This window comes from Anoplophora glabripennis, unplaced genomic scaffold (genome assembly GCF_000390285.2).
Source record: "Anoplophora glabripennis isolate ALB-LARVAE unplaced genomic scaffold, Agla_2.0 scaffold79, whole genome shotgun sequence".
Taxonomy (NCBI): domain Eukaryota; kingdom Metazoa; phylum Arthropoda; class Insecta; order Coleoptera; family Cerambycidae; genus Anoplophora; species Anoplophora glabripennis.
In genome coordinates, this window is record NW_019416623.1 from 588,705 (window position 1) to 611,140 (window position 22,436).

General features: G+C 30.8%; 1 protein-coding gene across 1 annotated transcript; it reads right to left on the minus strand.

The window, feature by feature from the left end:
• Window positions 1-738: 738 nt before the first annotated feature.
• On the minus strand, window positions 739-17,517 carry LOC108917165 (serine protease gd). The gene is made up of 7 exons (XM_018723644.1): window positions 17,025-17,517; window positions 9,075-9,228; window positions 8,792-9,023; window positions 4,945-5,159; window positions 1,720-1,914; window positions 1,392-1,640; window positions 739-1,130 (listed from the first exon to the last, which is right to left on the minus strand). Exons 1-7 carry the CDS (start codon window positions 17,244-17,246, stop codon window positions 928-930), a joined length of 1,470 nt encoding a protein of 489 aa, XP_018579160.1. The 5' UTR covers window positions 17,247-17,517; the 3' UTR covers window positions 739-927.
• Between the last annotated feature and the right edge of the window lie 4,919 nt (window positions 17,518-22,436).

Consider the following 22,436-nt stretch of genomic DNA (forward strand, 5'->3'; position numbering starts at 1 on the left):
TTGCATTTATTTAAATTATTCTTCTGTTCTCATGAGCATTGAAATTTATCTCACTCACTAGCGGGAACCATTGCGAATACATTGATATATAATAATATTCAATTATGTTAGTTTCTTCGATGATTTGTGTCCTCATCTGAAGCTCTGTTACACGGTAGAAATATACATACTAAATCGCCCCCTTAAGGGCCAAAAGATATGGTAATGAGCAAAGTTAAGTATTTACAAAAAATTTCAGTATATGAAGGAAAGAAACACTTTTAGATAAAGGTCCTCCTCATGTTGCTAGATCTGTCACAACTTCTAATATAGCATCTCTTCACTTTTTCTTTATTCATTCAGTCATATGTTTATATACTATTCATTATATCGCTGTTTCCGATAATGTTTCAAAATAATAAAAAGTTTTCTTCCTTCAAATATCTGCTTATTTATTCTGTTCATAAAATATTGTCAGTTTATTGTCAAATACGCTTATTCTGTCTGAAGAGTAATTACTTACTAGAAACAATAATAATTTGATCTAATGTTAGGATATTTTTTTATGTGATACCTATGATCACGAGAGACTGGTTATCTATGACCAATATGAGTTGATTTTAGATTGGTACACTTCAACTAATGTTGAAATGAACGAATTGACCAATTACCAATTTACCAAGATTCTACAGTCTGAATGTCATAAACTTAATAGTTGACTTGAGATAATATATGTAAATTAATTGAAACAATTCTAGAATAAATAATTTTACTGTTATTGTTCAATCGTACAGTATGTGGCAAGTATTCTCCTGAAGTCGACAATTCTCTCAAAAACACACAAAGCATATAATATAAGGATATACATATGTAAACTGTTAAATCAGTTATAGAAGTATATAAATAATTAGTTGTTATAACTTCGATGAAATTCACTAATTAAATACTCTAACTCTCCATGCAAGATTTTATCCAGCTTCCGAATTTGGCCACATCGCAGAAAATTGTGTATTTGCTCAAGTCGCACAAACCGTCCTTCTTGCTAGGTGCTGCTATAGAGGCTACTCCTCTTAAGTAAAAAATGCGATTTTTTGGTATGACAAAACCAGCTCCACTGTCTCCCACACAAGGTCCTCTTCCATCCTTGGCTCCTAAAATAAGTATTATTTTTTAGAATTATTATTAAAGCAATAAATTGCTTTATGGAAGTATTTGGTTAACAGCGATATTTAATTTAGAAGAGCACAATATAGAGGACTGACAAATACCCTCTGGTGAGTATTATGTTGCCTGGTTCATAAAAGTTTAATTAAGTTGTTTCAGATCAATACTTATATGTACCCTTTTACCATTTAGTGAGGAACTATTTCTTACTCAACGCAAGATATTTTCTAAAAAAAACTTAAATATACCTGCACAAAACGTCATTTCCGATGTTAGGTTGCGGAAAATCTTATCGGACTTGAGACAATCGAACTGGGAAGCGATAGGTATTTCCACATGATTCGCTTTCAGAGTAACCAACTCAGCCTTCGCCTTAGCATTTTGGTCTGCCCCCCAAGCAGCTAAGGTTCCCTTCTTGTCCACTAGGGGATCCAAGTCTTCACTGCCCTCCCACAAGCAGACAGGTCTGATTGTCTTCGATATCTGAATTGGTTTATCTAAAAAAAATGATCTTTTGATGTCTGAGAAATCTTTACAACATTCCTTCTATCAAAACGTGTTTTAGTTAAGACTCACCTAGGGTTATTACTGCAACGTCTCCATGGGCAGATTTTGAATTTTCTTTAAAGTAAGGATGGCTCTGTACTTTGGAAGCACCTCTGGTGACAGCTCCGTTTGTTGCCCAGTGTGTCAGGTCATTTTTTCCTAATACAATCAGAATATCCTCAGTTTTAACAACTTGGATTTTGTAGTATTGAACACAGCGAGCAGCTGAAACATAAAACTAGATTATCGACTAAATAGATAAATTTGGAATGGAAATTACGCCATTATGTTTAAAAGAGAAAAGTTGATACCGACTTTACGGTTATAAGTTGTGTTACATTTTCGTACAACATAGACAGATGATTTTGTCACATTTTCAAATAACATAATGGAAATAAAAAGTTAGACATAACTTGTAATATAGGTATGTGTAATGTTTTTTCTTGTGCGACTTTGTTTCTACAAGAAAATAATGAATGACTTCTAGTACTTCTAGCGAACGATTTCAATTAATTGTTTTGTACAAATTTTACTAAATTTGGTGGACAGATGTCAATATTTTCAAAATGGTGTTCCAAAATTCAAACACGATTTGAATTTTGCGCCATTTGTGCAAACACTTTAGTGTTGCCAATGAAAAAAAAGACAGCGTGACAGCTGACAGTTCAGGGTTATTAAAAATGGGGCGCTATATGAAAAAACAACACGTTTCCATTGTTGAGCAATATAATAAAAAATAATGAAGGTGAATAGTAATTTCACTTCATCAACTGTGAAGAAATTAATTGAAAAATTCAAGGAGACTGGATCAATTACATAGTGATCTTCAACATCTGGCCGCCCTTCAACAAGTTCAATACAAAACATCAAACCAGTTTGTGACAGTGTTGGCAAAAGTTCAGGAAAATTGACTCAAAAACTGAAGTCTATTGACCACGCACAGCGAAGAGAGTTCATTGAATGGATTATGGAACAAATGGATGCTAATTTTTTGAACACAATTATCTTTAGCGATGAGGCTCTTTTCATGATGGCTTCGTTAATCGACAAAATTGTCGTACTTGGGGTTCAAAAAATCGACGAGTGATTGTTGAGACACAAATGCAACCAAAACGAGTCACTGTTTGATGAGGATGTACCAACGTAGGGCTAGCAGATATTCATAATACCCATTTCCGGTCAAATATTGCATTTTCGACTGATAACACTTCGCAAAGAGTAAATAACTGAACTGGCAATGCAAATGACGCCAAACGCATGTTTGTTATTCAAAACCTGCGATGATAAAAAATATTGACAATTTCGATTCCCAGTGATTAACACATATAACATTATTTTTAAACGGATTTTACAAAAAAATGGAGCATTCTACCATTATGAACCAAGAGTACCTTTTTTTTCATAAAAAACTATGAAATTTCATACTTTTCAGTCAAAAGTTAAAAAAGTCAACGCATAAAAAGTTATACGTATAGTAAATTTTAGCCCCCTCCCCCAGTGTTGGAATGTATGTGATGAAAATTTGTAAATTTCGTTTTAGTGGCTGACTGAGCACGTAAGAGTTGAGCTAGTTATCAAATTTTATAAATTTATCTCAAATGGTTCGGAGTTATTTAGAAAAAAAACATCATCAGCGTGGTCCCTTTAAGTGACTATAACTTTCTTAGGAAGAATTTTTGGACCCATGTTTATATAAAGAAAAAGTAATCTTTTTCGACATAGAACACGCCGTAGAAATATTTCCCCCTAATTTGGGGACACCCTGTAGATAAGGCAGAAGAAAGTAAAAACGAAAAAAGTTAAATTGACTAACTAAATCATTAAATTTGATATGAAAATTGTCAAAACAGGACAAGCGACATTAATAAAAAATGATAAAAAAACAAATCTTCTAATTAATGAGAATAGCTGGAATATGATAGTGATGTTCACGAAGACCCTGTTCTTGTAACCTATAGACTATTGCATTGAAAAGTAGTCCAGTATGTTTATGACAGATAATTGTAATCTAAAATAGAAATGTTAAACAGAATTTTTAATTTAATCAGTCTACTATAAGAAACTTTTTAATATTCTCAATAATTTATGATTAAAATATGTCTATAATTTTCCATAGTCCTTAAATAATTGACAGCACACTTTCTTTAATAATACAGCCACACACATAAAAAGTTGTCTGTACTTTTCATCCGTAGTATTTGAGCTATCATCACAGGAAGTTCCTAACTTCAAAAAACAGGTCAAAAAATAGCAAGAATTCACGAAAAAGTCCCAGGAAAGATTAAACTGATGGTTCTTTTTCGAACCTCAAAAAAATGATTCAATTAAGGTCAATATCACGAATTTAAAAAAATAACAGATTCGCCCTAAATTTGGTATACGGAAGTTTTCGGAGTCGCTGATCACGAATTTGAGATCAGATTTACAAGATTCGTTTTTAAAAATTTAATCAATTACCTATGTACTTATATTGTATTGTACCTGTATTATCTGAAATTAGGCAGAAAACCCGTGAAAACATCTTTTACAGAAAAAAGAACAAGATACAGTCGAAAAAAAGAATGTTAAAACATGATTGGGTACTCGGGTTATACAGTAAACAAAAACATTACAAAATGAATTTCGCAATTCTGACCCCGAATACGTAATCAGCCACCCCGAAAACCCCCGTCTACCAAATTTGCTGCGAATCAATAGATCAATAGAATAGATCAAATAATAATTTTTGAAAATTTGGTCGGCCATCTTGCATCCGCCATCTTGAATTTTGCAAAATTGACCTCGGATCCGTGATCAGCGGTCCCGAAAACCTCAGTATACCAAATTTGGTGCGAATCTGTTAATGTTTGAAAATTCGTGATATCTGACCTTAATTGACCCGTTTTTTTTGAGGTAGAAAAAGAACCATCAATTTCGACTGCGGATTCACATTCGGCGGGGTCTTTACCATATAAATGAACATTTGAATATAGAAAAAAAACATTTTTGTATTTTTCCTAGCACTTTTTCGTAAATTTTTGCTATTTTTGACCTGTTTTTTGAGGTTAGGAAATTTCTGTGATGCGATAGCTCAATTATGACACGGATTCGTGATCAGGAGGCAAAAATACTACGGATAACATATATCGCATGAAAAGTACAGACAACTTTTTTTGTGTGGCTGCGCAATTATGTATTATTTACCTTGTATTATATCAATTGTGTTTCCTTTAATAATACAATTATTACCAATTTTGAACTATAATAATTTCTCACCTGTTACCACGTGTTTTTTTGAGATCAGATTGGAGGCACATCTATATTCATAACTATTTTTGTTAGAATTATAAGAAAATAGGGCCGCCAACCATGGATATTGTCCTTCTTGAGTTTCTGTTCCTCCAATAATTAAAGGCACAGCTAAATTGTTTGCAATACCACATTTTTCGTCAATGGAAACTTTAGGCGCTTCTTTAGGTGTCTCAGTAGATCTGCAAAAATGTTAAATAGAATTAAAATTCTCAAGACATGAAAACAGGAAACAGTTCCCTTTCGCAATAATATTATTTTTGTGTATTGAAAATTTTATAAGAACGCTAATAGCACTAGAACTCTTTATTTTCCATAATGGTTACATTACAATACACTATATTTACAATATTAAATACATGTTGAATGTTTACTAAAATTAATACAATCACAGGCATAGGCAGCTTATAGAAAATACCATGGTTAATCAAATATAAACGTTAGTATTATACTGTTGTGGGAATTAATTACTGCATGTCCCCTCTAGCACTAAATTACACTTTCAATATCTAATAAATAGACTATGTCAAGAAAACAGACATTGTACATAACTAGTTTTTCATTTATTGAATATTGTGCCATTACGAATAAATAATAAAAACACTTATACACGTATTTACAGTAGCGAGTAGCAGATAATAGTTTACTTTTAAACTTTTAAACAGAAATGTCAACATTATCATTTGTTTTCATGGCTGCTATGATCGAATTAAATAAATCATAAAATTGATGTTTTTTTGGTAATTAATAAAATCTTTTCACCCATACATCGTTGAACTAGAAATAATACTTCATCTAGTGGTGTAAAAAGCCAATATGGCGTCCATAAGAATTAAACAGTTGGTTACAAAAACATAAGGATCTAATAGACCTGGAAGATGTTTTAACCGTCCAACAGATAAAGCATACCAGCTTATGTATACATAGGTAGGTACCGATTTTCATTACTCTACTTTTAATAATACATAAAAAAAGATATGGAAGAAATAAGAAAAGTTAAGTTTTCAGTTTTTTCAACTTATTTCAGTAATGGTGAGACTTATATCCAACTTCTTTTCATAATCCGATTGGGCATGAAAATATGCAACCTTTTTGTAATTTAAGCAACCCTAGTTTTATCAGTATTTCCATGGAAAACAAGATACTTTCAATGTTTATATTCATTTTTAACATAAATCATTTGTCTCTATATAGCCGTCTAGAATTATATTTAGTTCTTCATTGAGAATTCATATTTTTTAATAAACGTAGTAAATATGTCAGCAATGAATGAATGCATTGAAATATGTTGTTTTCCACAGCAACGCCGACAAATCACTATATTTCTCTATATACAGGATTATTCACGCAACTGATTCATTAGAAGAACTTTTCAATGAAAATATTTTCAAAACTGTTGCACTTCCGCTTATACTGGAAGTTGCCACCAACTTCGTTATTTTAAATGAAACACTCTATACATATATTATTGCATTTTCGGATTGTACGTGAAATTTCAAGGTTACTTTAAATATTGCCTACACCTAGTACTTAGTTATAGAATTTGAGAAGTTAATTTTTAAAGAAAAAGATTGACATCCAAGGATCCGCGGAGATGCTAGTAGGTAACTCTTTTTAGGAGCGTGTTATCAAGTGAATTTTTGGTACCTGTAAAGGGCATAGATAACATTAAGGTATATTAACAAATTAAAACATTTAATACTAGGTGTTTCATTTTTGCTGCTACATTTTAATAACTTCAAACAGCTATAATTTTGTTAACTTAAATGTATTTTTTTATTCTGTCGTATGTAGATTAAAATTTGTTTTCAAGCCATATCAGCATTATTAGGATTGCCGTTATTATTTTTAGAGATATTTGCAATTTTCTATTTTTTGGGCAGTTTTTCTCCTTTTCTCCTATCAGACCTGTTGTCAAATTGGCCATGACCAGAAACGCTCTAAAAACAATTGAAGTATGTTGACATTTGTCAAGTTAGTTGTCAAATTGTTGTGGCGTCTGAATAGTTTTTGCCGAAAATTAAAATAAAAATGCCTGTGGATCGCTTAAATTATTTAAACTAATGAGGATTATTTTAATATGTTTGTTATTTATGGAAAATGCGACAAAGTAATTTCAAGAATTTGTAGAGAATTTGCTGCTTCTTTCCATAACTAACAAACAAACAGAAATAATCCTCATTAATATAATTTACACGATCCCCAGACATTTTTATTTAAATTTTCAGCAAAACCTATTGCAGACATAACAATAATTTGACAACTAACTTGACAAATGTCAAGTTATTTCAATTGTTTTTGGAGCGTGTTTCTGGTGATGGCCAGTTTGACAACAGGACTGAGACGAGAAAAACTGTCCAAAAAATAGAAAATTGCAAATATCACTAAAAGCAGTAAGGCAACCCTAACAATACTTCTATCGTTTGAAAGGAAATTTCAATCTGCATACGACATAGTAAAAATTTACATGGTGTTCCATTTAAGTTAACAAAATGTATTCCAAGTATTAAGTAATAAGTACTAAGTACTAAGTACTAAATATTAAGTATTAAGTATTAAGTACTAGGTACTAAGTATTTAGTATTAAGTTGGTATACCATAATTTAGCGTTACCTATGCCCTTTACAGGTACCAAAAACCAAAAATCCACTTGATATCAAACTTCTGAAAAGAGTTACTAGCATCTCCGCGGACCTTTGCTCTGTCAAATTCTTTATTTAAAAATTAATATGTCAAATTCTATAACTCCTAGGTACAGGGAATATTTAATAAAGTGGCCCTCAAATTTCACATACGATCCGAAAATACAATAATGTATAGGGTGTCCCATTTAAAATAACAAAGCTAGTAGGAACTTCCGGTATAATCGGAAGTGCAACAGTTTTGAAAATGTTTTCAGTGAAAAGTTCATGGCCTGGGTATTCAAATTTTCAACAAATTTCTATCATGGTAACTTCGTATCCTTTTAATGAACCAGTTATGTGAATAAATCTGTATACATTATATATTTTTTTAATAGAAGCTATTGAGAAAAAGAGGACTTTCACTAGATGCAAAAAATATTTATGAAACTAGGAAGAATAATTTCGAGACGTCACAGTCCTTATGGTGATAAACTATAAAGATTTTTTTTCAAATATTTATATTTATAAAATAATGATAAAATTATCAGTTTCAACTCAATTCGTTTACTAAATTTGATTTTTTAATAACTAACTGTTTAAGTACCTTATTTTTTTATTATTAGGTAGCCGCTTATTGGATTATTTGTTAAATTTGTTCCTGAGTAATTTAAGTTGCTTTGTAAATAGTGCAATTTTCAACTTTACGACACTATTTAACTGGCTGCAATAAATTTTTCGATCGTTTAAAGGGTCTTTAAATTCGCTATTAAAATGTTGTTATCTTTTAAACACTACCTATTACAGTATATTAGAGTTAGATTTAACCTGCTTTATGAAACTAAAAGACTGAAGTCGTATTCTAAATAATTTTCTTGACATATGACTTGTCAAAACCGCAATTAGTTGGTACGCGTGTATAAATGGTTACTTTCCATGTGGACAGCAAAAAATAATCGATTAAACTACGTAAATATCTTTAATTTTGGAAATTACTTTCCTCGGACATATTTACATTGTAAATTATACCCGTGGTTAAAATACATAGCAATCTCTACCCTCTGTAACCCCTACAATTTCCTTGGATTATAAAAAATCGTGTTTATATTTGAATCACCCTCGTAGAATTAAGACTATACATAGAAAGCTATAACAGCTTTACCTTCGACGAGATATTTTTTGTTTTTACTTACCCTGAGTTACCGATATTAAGGAACGGATTATCATTGAAATTTGACCTTGAACTATTATTCGAATTGACAGCAGCAACGGGATCTCTAACGGGTATATCGTAATCAGAAATAGTATTCTCTTGGGTTGAGGTAACAAAATTATCAGCACTATCTTTCTCTCGGCTAAGTATGCTGGAGAACGAGTATGAATGACTAGCCCACACGTTCGTGACTCCAGGAGTACCAGGTATCACTAAAATGTATACTTTTAATGAAGGTATTTTTTGTCTTCATAGCTATTTACGTGGTTCAGGGGGCCCTGAGCAGTATACGCGTCCGTTGTATGTCAGTTGGGTTATTTTAGGTATCACATTTTTAAAAGGAAAAAATATGTTGTATTTAAGCACCGGTTCATTGGCGAATGGTGTCGGAGGGGTGGCCAACTGAATTTTTAATTCCTAAAATGAAAGAAACGTAATTAAAACTAAACAAGTAAACTTTTAGATAAGATTGTGTTGTAAATATTACAAGTTTATATAAACAAATTATACACAAACAAATATGTTATAATTAAATTAGATATAATATTACATATTATGCCTAGTACGTACAGATATACAATGCTTATTTTCAAATATTTTTAAAGAAATGACTGATACGAAAACAAAAACATTTGCTTATAAACAAAAACAAGCGTTAATGAAATATTTTTTCTTGCTTCAAAGTTTAAGGACAGAAGTAATTTGTTCACATCTCAAAATATTAGTTACTCGGTATCTCAAAGAATACATTTCAAAATGAATTAGCTATAGAAATTTTGCAGGCTACATATTTCTGATTTTAAGAAAGAAAGTAAAATACGTTTGAGGCTGACATATTGCAAGAGGGAGTATAACTCCTGAAAATCTTTTGAGTCGAGTTTTTAAAATGACATTGTTGACAACCCTAAAACAATCGGTCTAATTATGCCCAAGATATAAAATTTAGAATTGCAATACTCTGCATTAGCCTGCACTTGTGAATAAATATACCCACATTAGTTGTTTGTACTTTGTGGGCAAGTATTTGTGTTTAGAACATAAATATTTTTATACAAAAGTTCAAAAAAAGTTTTTAAATACCTTTATATATTTTTGTATTCGGGCAAAAGTATGTAGATTTTGTCTATGCTTTAGATTGTAATATACTGAGGGAAATATCATTTAGTTACAAGTAGAAATTGATTAACCCAAATAAAATATCCGCTTCAAATAGACTTCGGAAAGGTTACGATGCTGCCATAAAAAACGTATTATTTATTGTTGCAAGATCATCTTTTTATTATGGTAATTTTTATTCTAGCAAAAGTTTGTATCGCAGTTAGGTTGTCATTTAGTACAACGAGTTTTATGACAATACCATCAAATATCTTGTTTTACTACTACTTTTTAGATACAAATAAGTCATTTTTTGCCATAACTGTATGCATTCAATTATTAACATTCTTTAAATGTTTCCTTCATATTTAAAAATTTACAATTAAAAACAATATAGATATACAGGGTGTTTCAGAAAGACCTCCCGTAAATACAGGGGGTGATAGTACGACAAAAAATAAGAATTTTTTGTCATATGAACTATATGTCTATCTCCTCTTGTTTTCGATATATAGAGCGACAAAATAAAATTTTTTAAATAGAACTTTTACGAAAGTTTCCAAACGGTGCGAAATATTTTTACGAAATTTGATATTCCGGGGTTTTTAGGGATGCCAAATACACTGGTCAAATTTCTTTTTGGATATTTCATAGATGGCGCTAGTTATGCTATATTCCTATTACATTTTAAGTTCTATTTTTTTTTAAGGCTAGGTTTTTCACCATTCGGGCTCCCATTTCTAATGTATAATTTTATTTTCTAAAAATAAGATACTCTTGTTAGAACTTCCTAATGTGGACGGTTTTCGAGAAAAAAGACTTTTATTAAACTCTTACAATATTATGGTGTATAAAATAAGTGACTTTTCTCAAAGTAGGGTTATGTCAAAACGCATACATTCTTAGTAATATTTTAAACTCTAATTAACCTTATATCAAGATTTTAGTGACTGTTAGTGACTGTAGTTAATAATGACTAATTGTAGACACTAAAATTTTTATATAAAGGTAATTAGAGTTTAAAATATTACTTAGAATTTATGTGTTGTTCACGAGACATTCATCAATAAGTTTTGACATAAGCCTACTTTGAGAAAAGTAACTTATTTTCTACACTGTAATATTGTAAGAGTTCAATTAAAAGCCTTTTTTCTTGAAAACCGTCCACATTAGAAAGTTCTAACAAGAGCACATTAATTTTAGAAAAAAAAAAATTGTACTTACATTAGAAATTGGAGCCCGAAAGGTAATAAACCTAATCTTAAAAAAATTAGAACTTAAAATGTAATAGGAATGTAGCATAACTAGCGCCTTCTATGAAATATACAAAAAATAATTAGACCAGCGTATTTGGCATCCTTAAAAACCCCGGGATACCAAATTTCATAAAAATATTTTGTACCGTTTGTAAATTTTCGTAAAAATTCTATTTAAAAAATTTTATTTTGTCGCTCTGTATCTCGAAAACAAGAGGAGATACATAGTTTATAAGAAAAAAAATCCATATTTTTTGTCGTACTATAACCCCCTGTATTTACCGGAAGTCTTTCTGAAACATCCTGTACAAATAGTCGCTCATATGTATGGAAATGGTCAATTACTTCCTAACGTAAGATTGCTATCGAAAAATCATAAAACACAAACGTTTTAGGGTTTTTAAAAATATATTACAACAAAGAAAATAAAAATTAAGTATACAGGATCAGTCAAAAAGTCATGACGAAACAAAGTTGTTTTTTCTTTAATGGAGTACCCTGTATATTATTCTATATTTCAATTCTTCTGGAAATTCTAAACAAAATTCATATAGCTCATCATGTACCTAAACTTAACCGTTTTCGAGATATCGAACTTTGAAAGTAACTTTTTACTACTCTCAAATTTATAAAAGAAAAAGGGCCCCAAATTATTGCGTTCTTGCAAAAGTAATAAATATATGTTCAAGGGTCAGATTTCCTTTTATAAAATAGGGTCGTATGACATGTCCACCAATAATGCCACACTAAAAATATAGTTTCTGTGGTCGTTGGGTGTGAACTTCCTCCATCCAATGTGGATTTTAGTTTGACCAATATCTACTGTTGTGTCGGTTTACGTGTCTATTTAAACAAAATGTAGATTCTTCAGAAAACGATAGAGGCGACAAAGTTGACATTTTTGTTTAATTTATTCATAATGGCTTCGCAGAACTCGATTCACTCAATTCTTGTAAAAAAATGAATTTTTTATAGGTACATGTAATTTTTCCCGTTTGTAAATTTTTTTTAATGGAATATCGATTCATGTTATGATTTAAAGCCCTCTGTTGTGTCGAATTTATTGGATTTTCCATCACATCTAACATGACATTTAAAAAATTTTCTTCATTTGTAACGCTTACTGGTCTCCCACTTTTTCGTCAATCTATAACACGTCCAGTTTCATGAAAACGCTGCAATGTTTTTCAAACGGTTGATTTAGAAATACCTACGTTCCCGATCGGAAAAATATCCACTACTTTTTTTTTGCGAGAATATTATTCACACGAAATGTATTTTTGACATGTCTTATCTAGACAATCACTATTAGACAAAAGAACGACACGGCGTTGTTATGGAGCTAGAAACTTTCAAATGTAACTTGATGGACTATAAACTAAATGTATTAAAATATTTTTGTATAATTTATAAGAAATTGATTTTCAAAGTTCGATATCTCGAAAACGGTTATGTTTAGGTACATGAGGTGTCGTATGAATTTTGTTTAGAATTTCAAGAAGAATTAAAATTTTTTTTTATTAAAGAAAATGCAACTTTGTTTCGTCATGACTTTTAGACTGATCCTGTATACCTAATTTTTCTTTATTGTAATAGATATTTAAAAACCCTAAAACGTTTGTGTCTTATGATTTTTCGATAGTTACCTTACTTTAGAAGATAATCGACCATTTCCAAACATATCAGCGACCCTGTATAATTGGATAGTCTTTTACCATCCCCCGCTTTTTACATTTAACTTTTTAAATTTAAAACAAAAATTATAAGCCATAGTTATACTTATACTTGTAAGCTCTGTAGGTTCTATCACTACACATATCCATATATTCATCTTTTACATAACATTTTTATCCTTAGCATAATGTATATGCAACAAACAGTCAAAGCATCTCCATGGACAAAGCACAGTTCTCGTTGCAATGTTGGACAATCAATTGTCTTTCCGACCATCTTCAAATATCAGAATTATATCTACTTCTTCATTGAATATTATTTTTTAAATAAAAGTAGTAAGTTTGCATGAAAATAATTGAGACATGTCAATATTAAATATGAACATTGAAAGTATGCTCTGCATGGAAATGCTGACAAATCACTATAGACTTCATCAGCTGGTGTTTAATTTCTATATACATATCGTCTTATAATTTTTGAAAGGGAAACGATATCGCAAAACTGTTTTAATAAAAGTTGTTGAAGAAAAAAGATTTAAATATGATGTAAAAAAATACGAAATTGGAAAAAGTAATTTCGATGAGGTCAAGCCTTTAGGACGGTAAACTTACCAAGATGGAAGTTTAAATCTAATACTTCATGCCGTAAAAACCTCCACTTGTGGTTCCTTACTTGCTCTTTCCGTTTTTCTGACATGGCGGCAAACCATAACTTTTTTGTCACTCTGTACTGCACGCATAAAGTTAGTATTTGATGCAAGGTACCAGAAAAAAAGGAATCTAATATCTAATCTAATAAGTACTTCTGGAATACGAGTTGTGTCTTTTTAAGTTGTTAAAGTACTCATTAATACAAATGTTTGAAGGAGAAATGTTTTTTTTTTTAATATAAGTAACCTACACATTACGAACAGGAATAATTTAATTGATGATTGACATTTCAAGAGCATATTCTTCGTTTCCTAGTTTAGCCTTTCTTTTGATAGCAACTACTATAGGTATGTCTGTAATTCTAAATTAAATTATCTAAAGAAATGTAATCAATTATGATATGAAATCCAATCTACTGACTCATGAAGTGAGCAATGCCGCGTATGCTCAAAACCGGAACAAATTCCTTTCCACAAGACAATACTAGTAGTGGAAAAATAAGCGGTTCTGTTATATACAGAGGGTTCATATTAATTGCCATAATATAACATCGTTTACGTCTACTACACACATAATGATGGTCATTGGATATACATTATTGGAACAATAATTTTTTTTAATTTTTTATCTGTATGTCTAGCTTTTAAAGTATGTCAAACATTTAAGCAGGTTAATATACCCAGTGTTTAGTTTATTTTAAAAGTATTAAGCTATTTTCAATTAACCTGAATTACCTAAAAAAGTTCCTATAAATATTCCCCATTTTGATTTTTTTTATTTTGGTATGTAACTTTAATTTTGACTATCCACAAACGTATGTACATGTCATATTTTTTTACATATTGAAGTGTAGTTTCGGTATGCTGGATTAGTTCATGCGAACTAGAATTATCAAATATTTATAAAAATGTCCCACTGTTGCGTGTCACAAGAATATATACTTAAATTGTTTTAGAAATAATGGAATATCAATAAAAAATACAAGTAATCACGTTCTTCATTAATTAAATAAATTATTATTTAAAAAGTTATATTTTCATAATTGTGAACACATATTAAGAGAAACCATTTTTTATTAGTTTGTGACGTGGAATCTGTAATTAAAGTTTGACTAAGTATTTTAGTTACAAATCAGGAACAATAACGACTGGAGAGGTAGTCCCTATTCCAGGATTATGGAAACATTTGGAGATGTTATTCCACAAGACGGTTCCAAGGTTTCACTTCTACAAGCCATTTGAGAGTCGAATAGAGGATTAAAGCAAATGGGAGGAAAAGTTTGACACCCTGGGAAGATGGTTTACGGTCGACTCCAAAACGACCAGGGGGTGTCTGTAAGAATATATTGACTCAGCCCCAGATGGAGTGCAAGCTGCAGTCTGGGGAGATTTCCCACTGTATTTCAAATAAAAATCCTCACGATAATGTCATGTTTATCAGAGAATGTACGTAAGGGTATAGACATAAACTCATACAAATTCTCTAACGCTCAAGCAGCAATTAAGGTTTTAGACACACATAAAGTATGTTCAAAACTTGTGTGGAAATGTTTACAAATGATGACTGAACTAGCTACTACTAATACAGTTAGACTATGTTGGGTGCCAGGATACATTGGCGGAAATGAGAAAGCGGATGGACTTGCTGGGAAGGGATCTGAAACAGCGTTCATTGGAGGGCTCTGGGCAAATGGACTGTTAGAACATAAGAAATACTGGTCTTCAAGGTCAGGGCAAAGCCATTCGAAGGATGCTGTGTTCTTTGCAGAAAAGAACTAATGAGTTACTGAGCTTGAATAAAATTCGGCTCAAGAAAGTGACAAGACTTATAAACGAACACAGTCACTTTAAGAAACATCTATACAAGCTTGTAGACAGTTCCATCTGCCGAGGATGTGACTCGGTGAACGAAACTTTTGTGCATATCCTGGGCCAGTTGCACGTAGTAGAATGGCGCTTCTGGGAAAACCTTTTTGGAACCCAAGTGTCTGCAAGAAAGCTTTTGGACTTTGTAAAAAGTACCAAACTACTTGCTGAATAGGTTTGAACAGTGGACGCAAAATAGTTCTGACAAGGTCGCGGTGTTACGTGATCTGAATATGACATAGCTACAGGTTAAGAAGAAGAAGAAGAAGTATTTAGTTACACTTTGTAAAATGCGTGTCACTAGAACTGCATTGTTAAATAGTTTTTGAATTAAAAAAAATAACAAATGCAAGTTATCATGTTGTCAATAAATAAAATAGAATATTATTTGATCTATTTATTTAATTTTCATCAATTTTCAACAGTCTGTATTTCAGCAATTTCGGGCATATATTTATAGGGACCATTTTTAAATAGTTTCTGACGTGGAATCTGTAACTAAAGTTGGTCTAGGTATTTTAGTTACATTTTGTATAACGAACCTATTAATCAGAAAGAAAAAAATGTTTATATAGAAATTTGGATTTGCCCAAGAACTATACTTTCTGTCACTCCATAGAAAATTTAAAACTTGATTTGATTTTTTGGATATATGCTCAGTTGCATTCTTTACAAAAAAGGCCTTCAATCTACCAATACTCATACTGGTACTGTATTTTCTTCAACATTAGTGATGCTTGTGATATTTTCAAAAATTTCAACATACAAGCTTTGTTAATTAAAATTTTGCAAACCAGGTTTTTCTCTGGATATTTGAGTAGTTTACCACCTGTGAAAATTTATTTAAATAATTAAAACTACTCCTGCGTCGGTAGGATCAATCAAGGGTTATTTTATGAAACTAAGAAATCCTTTTAAAGCCTTCTGAAGTAACTGTTTAATTAAAAAAAAACAGGTGATTGTAACAAAATTGTGGCTGTTGAAAGTTTAGTTTTCTGCGTGGATTTTTTTAACAACCTGTGTACGAATTTAGTTTATTACCTTCGAACAAATCATGGAGATCACTTTAATTTCATATATGGGTCAAGTGTTTAAAATTTGATAAGAATAAGATTCTTAATGCGACGTTTCATTTTGCGACAAGCATCATCAGTTTATTTATTATAAATACATAGACACGCATTAATATTTTCACGTCATGTGCTCTTTATTTTCTTCGGAGTTTAATAATGTAAAATATGTTTCTGTTTAGTGACGTTTCAGATCAGAAAACTAATTAATAATGTTATTTTTCCTCAAAGATGTTGATACCCACCTTTTTACAATTTTGTATTCAAAAGCTTCCATAAATTTGTAAAATATGAATAATAAAATATTAAAGAGATACAATTTTTATTAGCACAGGACTTAAAGAAGTATTGGAACGGCTTGACATTTTTCCTCAGTTTTTGTAGCATTTATTCTAATATAAAAGTTAGTTATATCTTAAAAATCACTGAATTTAGATATTAAGATGTAATATTTATATCGTCCTTGTTTTGACAAAGTTATGTAGGTTAGAGCATAAATTATTTCAAAGATCAATGGCTTCAAGCCACGACATTAACTTAGGAAACACCCTGTATAGTAATTAAACATTATATCCACATCCATAACGTGTGTCTCATACTTACCGCCTTGTCGAAGTATCCTACCAAAGAAGCATTAACGCTGAACCTCAAGCTACTGCTTCTGTCGTAAGGTATGTTGGCTTCTCCATATATCTCACCATTGTCACTTTTTTTATAGTAATGGAACGTATTCGGGCATGGATTCTCGGGAATCCTCAGCGAATTCGCCACACTCGATATAAATATTAGTAAAACCGCGCAGTGACAACCTGTTAGACAAGGCATCTCGAAACAAGTACAGTTTTGAATAACAAACACTTGCCTAACCACACACTTTATCAATTACTGTTGTTTATTCGCCTCGATAAATAAAAATTTCACACATTCAACGATTAATCCTCAATTTTATTTCAAAAATAAAATTAAAACACAAAAGTAAGGCACATGTGTTGTTTGATCAGCACCAAAATAAGAAATAGGTGCGATAGGAATAAAATTTAAACTGCACAATTAATATTCAATCCGGTTTTCCCAAGTCATTCATTACATTCAAACAAGCAAAAGTTTACCTGAAGATTTGACAAACTAGTACAGGATGTTACACTACTCGACATGTTCAGTGGCGGTTACACTGAATTAATAACGACTTGTCGGGTGAAATACGGGGCGTTTCATTTAATGTATCAAAGAAGATAAAATACCAATCTGCGCACCAAGTGTATACAAAGCAATGTACTTTTTACGTTGGGGAGTTTTGTCTAATGAATTTTCTAGGTACTACATGAATTTTTATTACAATTAATTAATTGTATGCACAAATGTGTAAAAGACTATTACGCTCTAATTTGTAAAGCAATAAAATTACGCTATAACGCGTAAAGTACTTCACTATACACTCGGGCGCGTAAAGTTTTTCATTATTACGGTCTTACATGATTTGGTATAGTATTTTCAAAGAAATATGTATTATTTATATAGAGGGTGTCCCAAAATTCACACGAGAAGTGATTCTGATAGAAAACACAAGTTTTTAATTAAAACTTATAATTTTTTATTGATTCATATACTTAGTATCTGAAAAAGTATATCGGGTAAATGGTCTCCATAGCTTTGCTGGCACATACGTACTCTTTTGTAGAAATTTTCCTTGACTATTTTGCATAAAAGCGGCTGAATTTCTTTGATACAGCGCTCAATTTCCTTCTTCAAGGCATGAGTGGTCGTGGGCTTGTTGGCATAAACATTAGATTTTAAAACCCCAAAGAAAAAACTCCAACGGCGTTAAATTGCATGATCTAGATGGTCAATTCTGACCACCAAAACGGGAAATTACACGACCAGGAAATGACTCACGCAGTAATTGAATTGTTTCTCGGGCCGTATGGTATGTGGCACCGTCTTGTTGAAACTTCATGTCGTTCATATCCATAGCTTGCCTCCAGCCCAAAATCTGTACCAAACAGTAACACGCTGTGGATGCATCTGTTTTTCAACAATCACTAGTGGATTTTCTGAACCCCAGTGCGACAATTTCGTCGATTAACGAAGCTATCAAACTGAAACTGAGCCACTTGTTCCACAAACCATTCAACGGGCTCTCTTCGCTCTGCATAGTCAGTAGGCTTCAATTCTTGAATCAATTGAACTTTGTAAACATGAAGATGCAAATCTTTCTTGAGAATACGCTGTAGAAAACTTCTCGAAATGTCCAATTCTTGACCACGGTGCCGTATTCATGTTCCTGGACTCTCAGCAACACTTTCACGAACTGCTTCGAAATTTTGTGTAGCACGACTTGTTGAAGGACGGCTAGAGTGTTTAAGATCACTAGTTGATCCAGTCACTATGACTTTTTCTATTAACCTCTTCATAGTTGTTGAAATTAAATCACTATTCGGACCATATTCTGTACGAAAATTGTGAACAGTAGCTGCCAAAACTTCACTATTTTTAAAATATTGCTCAACAATGAAAACGCGTCGTTTTTTCGCGTAGCACTTCATTTTTAATAACCTTGAACTGTCAGCTGTCACGCTGTCTTATTTTTTCGTTGGCAATACTGTAGCGCACAAATGGCGCAAAATTCAAATCTTGCGTGAATTTTGGGACACCCGATATTTTATTAAATTTAATTAAAATTCGTCCAGGGAAGAGTCAAGTAATAATTGCCAGTTTGACAATTTGAATGTTGTGACATCGAACTTTGAATACAGCAGATTCAACGTGATAAATTAAAACATACAAATGTTTTTCGCATTAATAAAAATAATATTTGCCTGACGCGCGAATGTGGAAAAGTTAAATAATGCACGACCGTACAAAATTATTTTTTTCTCAGTGGATTAAAAAAAATATAATTGAAAAAATAAGATATTAAACAAGTCCTGCAATTCTTAAAAAAAATTGTTAAATACTCCAAATTTATTTTATAAACAAGATTTTTTTACAGAATTTTTCTTTGATGAAGGAATAGAAGGAATAGAATAGGATACCACTTTAATATTATCTAAAATAATATCTCCTTGTAACGAGTATGTTAAATGACTGTATTGACAGCTGTATTTGTATAAAAAATTGAAATCATCAGCTACTTGCTATTTGTAATAGTTTCTGAATTATGACTGTTTGTTTAAATCAAACTAATATGTAATACAAGTCGAGTCAAAATAAATCGGCACTATTCCTTCGTTATTTTTGGAGATACAAAATCGGTTAAATTACAAAAGGAATAGTATTTTTTCTACTGACAAATACAGAGTGGTTCAGATTTAAGGCCCTACCAGAGACTATGTGATAGTACTTTTTAAAATAAATAAAGTTGTTAGTATGAACATTTTTTCAAAACAAGGTGATAAAGTTAAATAAAATATATAATATATATAAATAAAAATTAAATGCCGTTCGTTGGTAAGTGCATCACTTGAGAATGGCTGGACCGATTTGGCTATTTTTCGATGTTCGTAATAGTCCGAAAAATAAATAAAAATTTTTATAAAAGAATTGGAAAAGTTGCTCGGAAAATTGGAAAATCTCGGAAAAACTGAAAGTGCTTATCACAAACAAATTTATTGAAATTTGGACAGGACAACGTGTGTGGGGTCAGCTAGTTCTATATATTTTCCAAACTAACTGACATATTCAAACTAAATTTGATACATCTCATATTTGCATACGTTGCTTTTAAATGCGGTAATATCAAGTCCCCTAAACAATCAGTAGTGGAGATATGGGCAATATTTTAAATTAACTTAATAAAAAAAGTTGTAAGAATTTATAGGATTTTCCTTTGGCGCTTTTCACGATAAATTCGATTTAACTTTATTTATTAAAAGTTATGTTAACTGGGGATAATATAAAAATAGCTGATTTTCTTTTAAACTATACCACTTATATCTCGAAGATACAGTATTTTTGGATAAATGTTTATATGAAAGACACTATTTAATTTCAGAAATATTATATCTTGTGACCGATATTAAATTTGACACATCCTTCATATGTACACTAATCTAAAAAACTACTGAAAATTCAATTAACGACTAATTTGTCAAAATTACATTTTTTAAATGAAACAACCATTGTTTTTTCATTTATTACATTTTAACCCAGAAAGAAATACTAACAATTTTGAAGTAAAATTGACCTACCAGTGCTTAATTAGTTTTAATTTAAACGCTCTGTATTATCAAGACACTGAAGTACATATTTTTAAGGTGCATATTCTTAATCCAACAGAATTTTAGATGAAGTAATTATTACACAGACTAATTATTTTAATTCACCTTGTATAGTATAATAGTTTGATATATTAGAATTTTATGTTGACTTACTTTGAATCAAAAAATTTATCTAGACGGCTAAACCAAAGACCAGTAGTTCCAGATTTCACTAAAATAAAAAATTATGACATCATTTCGAAGTGGCGGCTATAATTTAATTACTTACATAGTTCATGACGTCCAGAACAATATAGCTGTCCATTTAATGTAATCTGGGTTATTTTCGGTATAACATGTGAGAATGGGAAGAAAATGTAGTATTTGATAGTGGGTTTCTTAATAATTTGTTTCAATGGTGTGGCCAATTGTATTTTCAATTCCTAAAATAAATAATTGATTATTAAAGCGGTGCTATTTTCTTATATTAAGAATAAGAACCTGATAAATGTTACTAGCAAGAATCTTAAAAATTATAATTTAACAAAAGGATACGCAACAGGATCATTATAGACAGTGCGAGGTTTTTTTTATTATAATAAATAAGAAAATGTATACTTCTCAGAACTGATTCTATTTCTATTTCTTTTTTTTATAATGTGAATTCATTAAAATTAATTAATTATTTGTAAAAGACATAAAATGTATCAGCTGGTCGTAAAAATATCCGCGTGTGTGGTTTTATTCGATTTATTTATTTTGTATACAGTGAAAACAATGGACATGGAATTGTTGTATATAATAAAAAATAAGTAGGTCTTTTGGCCACCTTAGAGCAACGATTTAATGTTTTATAAAAAATTGACAACATTTAATGAAATAAAAATGATATGTTTTAACAAAGACAACCATATTTGTTTAAATGTTTCTACATAAATATCAACAATATTATTTGTTTTAAAAATGATATCTAGTGTTTATGTAATACTAATAGTTGCTAACTAACAGCAATTAAAGTAAATATAGTAATTTGGTTAGTCATCGTATACATATAAAACACACATTAGCAAAGACCAATTAAAATTTAAAGTAAAACCCAATTTTTTATAACTTCTAACTTTTTGAAGTATAAATGAACACTGCTGGATGCAACAATACGAAAAACCCTATTTTGGGCCGTAATAAGATTGAAGAAAATGAAAAAAAAAATTAAACTACTAGAAAAAATGAAAGGAACAAACATTTTTTATGATTTTTTTAGTGGTTTTCGGAAGGTACCCGAGTAAAAAATTTTTGTATTGAGATAAAAAGCATTTTGAATATTTAAGTCTCTAGTTTCAAGATCTTTAGATAACAAGAATTTCCCAGAAAAAAAACAAATTTTGAAAAATTAAAAAAATATTTTTTTTTTTAATTTAAGCTATAGAAAAACGGTTTGATGTATCAACTTGTCATTTTATAGGGTTATTGTGACTACATTGAACTGTAAAAATTTCGCTCAACATTAGTCATATCTTAAATATTTGTAAATTAGCGGTAGATTTTCTAAAAAACTGTAGTCATATTTTGCACTAAAAAAATTAATGTCAAGGATGAAAAAAAAAATGTTTTCTTCGAAAACCACGACATGTCTTTGTAGAGAATTTATTCAAGTTTTCACAACTGCCCTTAGATTTACTGCACAGGATGTCCCAAAGTTCACGTCTCGGGCCCATAACAGACAAACAAAAACAACACTAAAAATCTGTTCAGACGGCGTAAATAAATTCCTTAAGGTCCTTTTTGCGCTTGAAAAACATTATTTACAAAATCCGAAAAA